This window comes from Morone saxatilis, unplaced genomic scaffold, assembly GCF_004916995.1.
Source record: "Morone saxatilis isolate NCDOM2014 unplaced genomic scaffold, NCSU_SB_2.0 Contig11, whole genome shotgun sequence".
Classification (NCBI taxonomy): Eukaryota; Metazoa; Chordata; class Actinopteri; family Moronidae; genus Morone; species Morone saxatilis.
The window spans coordinates 25,853,044-25,853,493 of NW_023339663.1; the positions used below are offsets into that span (position 1 = coordinate 25,853,044).

General features: G+C 48.9%; 1 protein-coding gene across 1 annotated transcript in view; it reads right to left on the reverse strand.

The window, feature by feature from the left end:
• Positions 1–56: 56 nt before the first annotated feature.
• Positions 57–450, reverse strand: part of LOC118343506 (T-cell immunomodulatory protein-like) — a 61,309-nt gene continuing 60,915 nt past the window's right edge. The window contains exon 11 of the mRNA XM_035682353.1: positions 57–204. Coding sequence (XP_035538246.1) covers positions 72–204 — 133 coding nt within the window. The 3' untranslated portion in view covers positions 57–71. The remainder of the gene's footprint in view (positions 205–450) is intronic.

The following is a 450-nucleotide window of genomic DNA, read 5'->3' on the forward strand; positions in this document are numbered from 1 at the left end:
GACTCTTTTCCTTCAAGATTGGTGGATTCCTCCATCATCTGGACAAAGTACTCACTAAATGTCTTCATCTCTCATCTATGCTGTGACCTGAAATCATGATCCACTGAAGGAAGGTGAGGTGAAGCATCACTGACAGGTGGTGCAGGCAAAGTTTTCAATTTATAAGTCGATCTGCTTTCCAATGTTCTCCTGCGGTTGTAGTGACTGAAAGAATAAGATCACAGAGGTGAAGTGAGTTTCCTCTGCTGGGTGTGTGGGGGCACCCTACGGACATGGTGAGCATCTGATTATGATGCCTCCTGGACCCCCCTGCAGTGTATTGAGGACACTGGGAGGTAACCCTGACCTGACCAAGAACACACTGACGGGATTACGCATCTCACAAATGTGTTGGCAGCCCCTAAGAGGAGCTGGAGGTGGACGTGGCTGTGAAGAAGGATGTCTGGACTC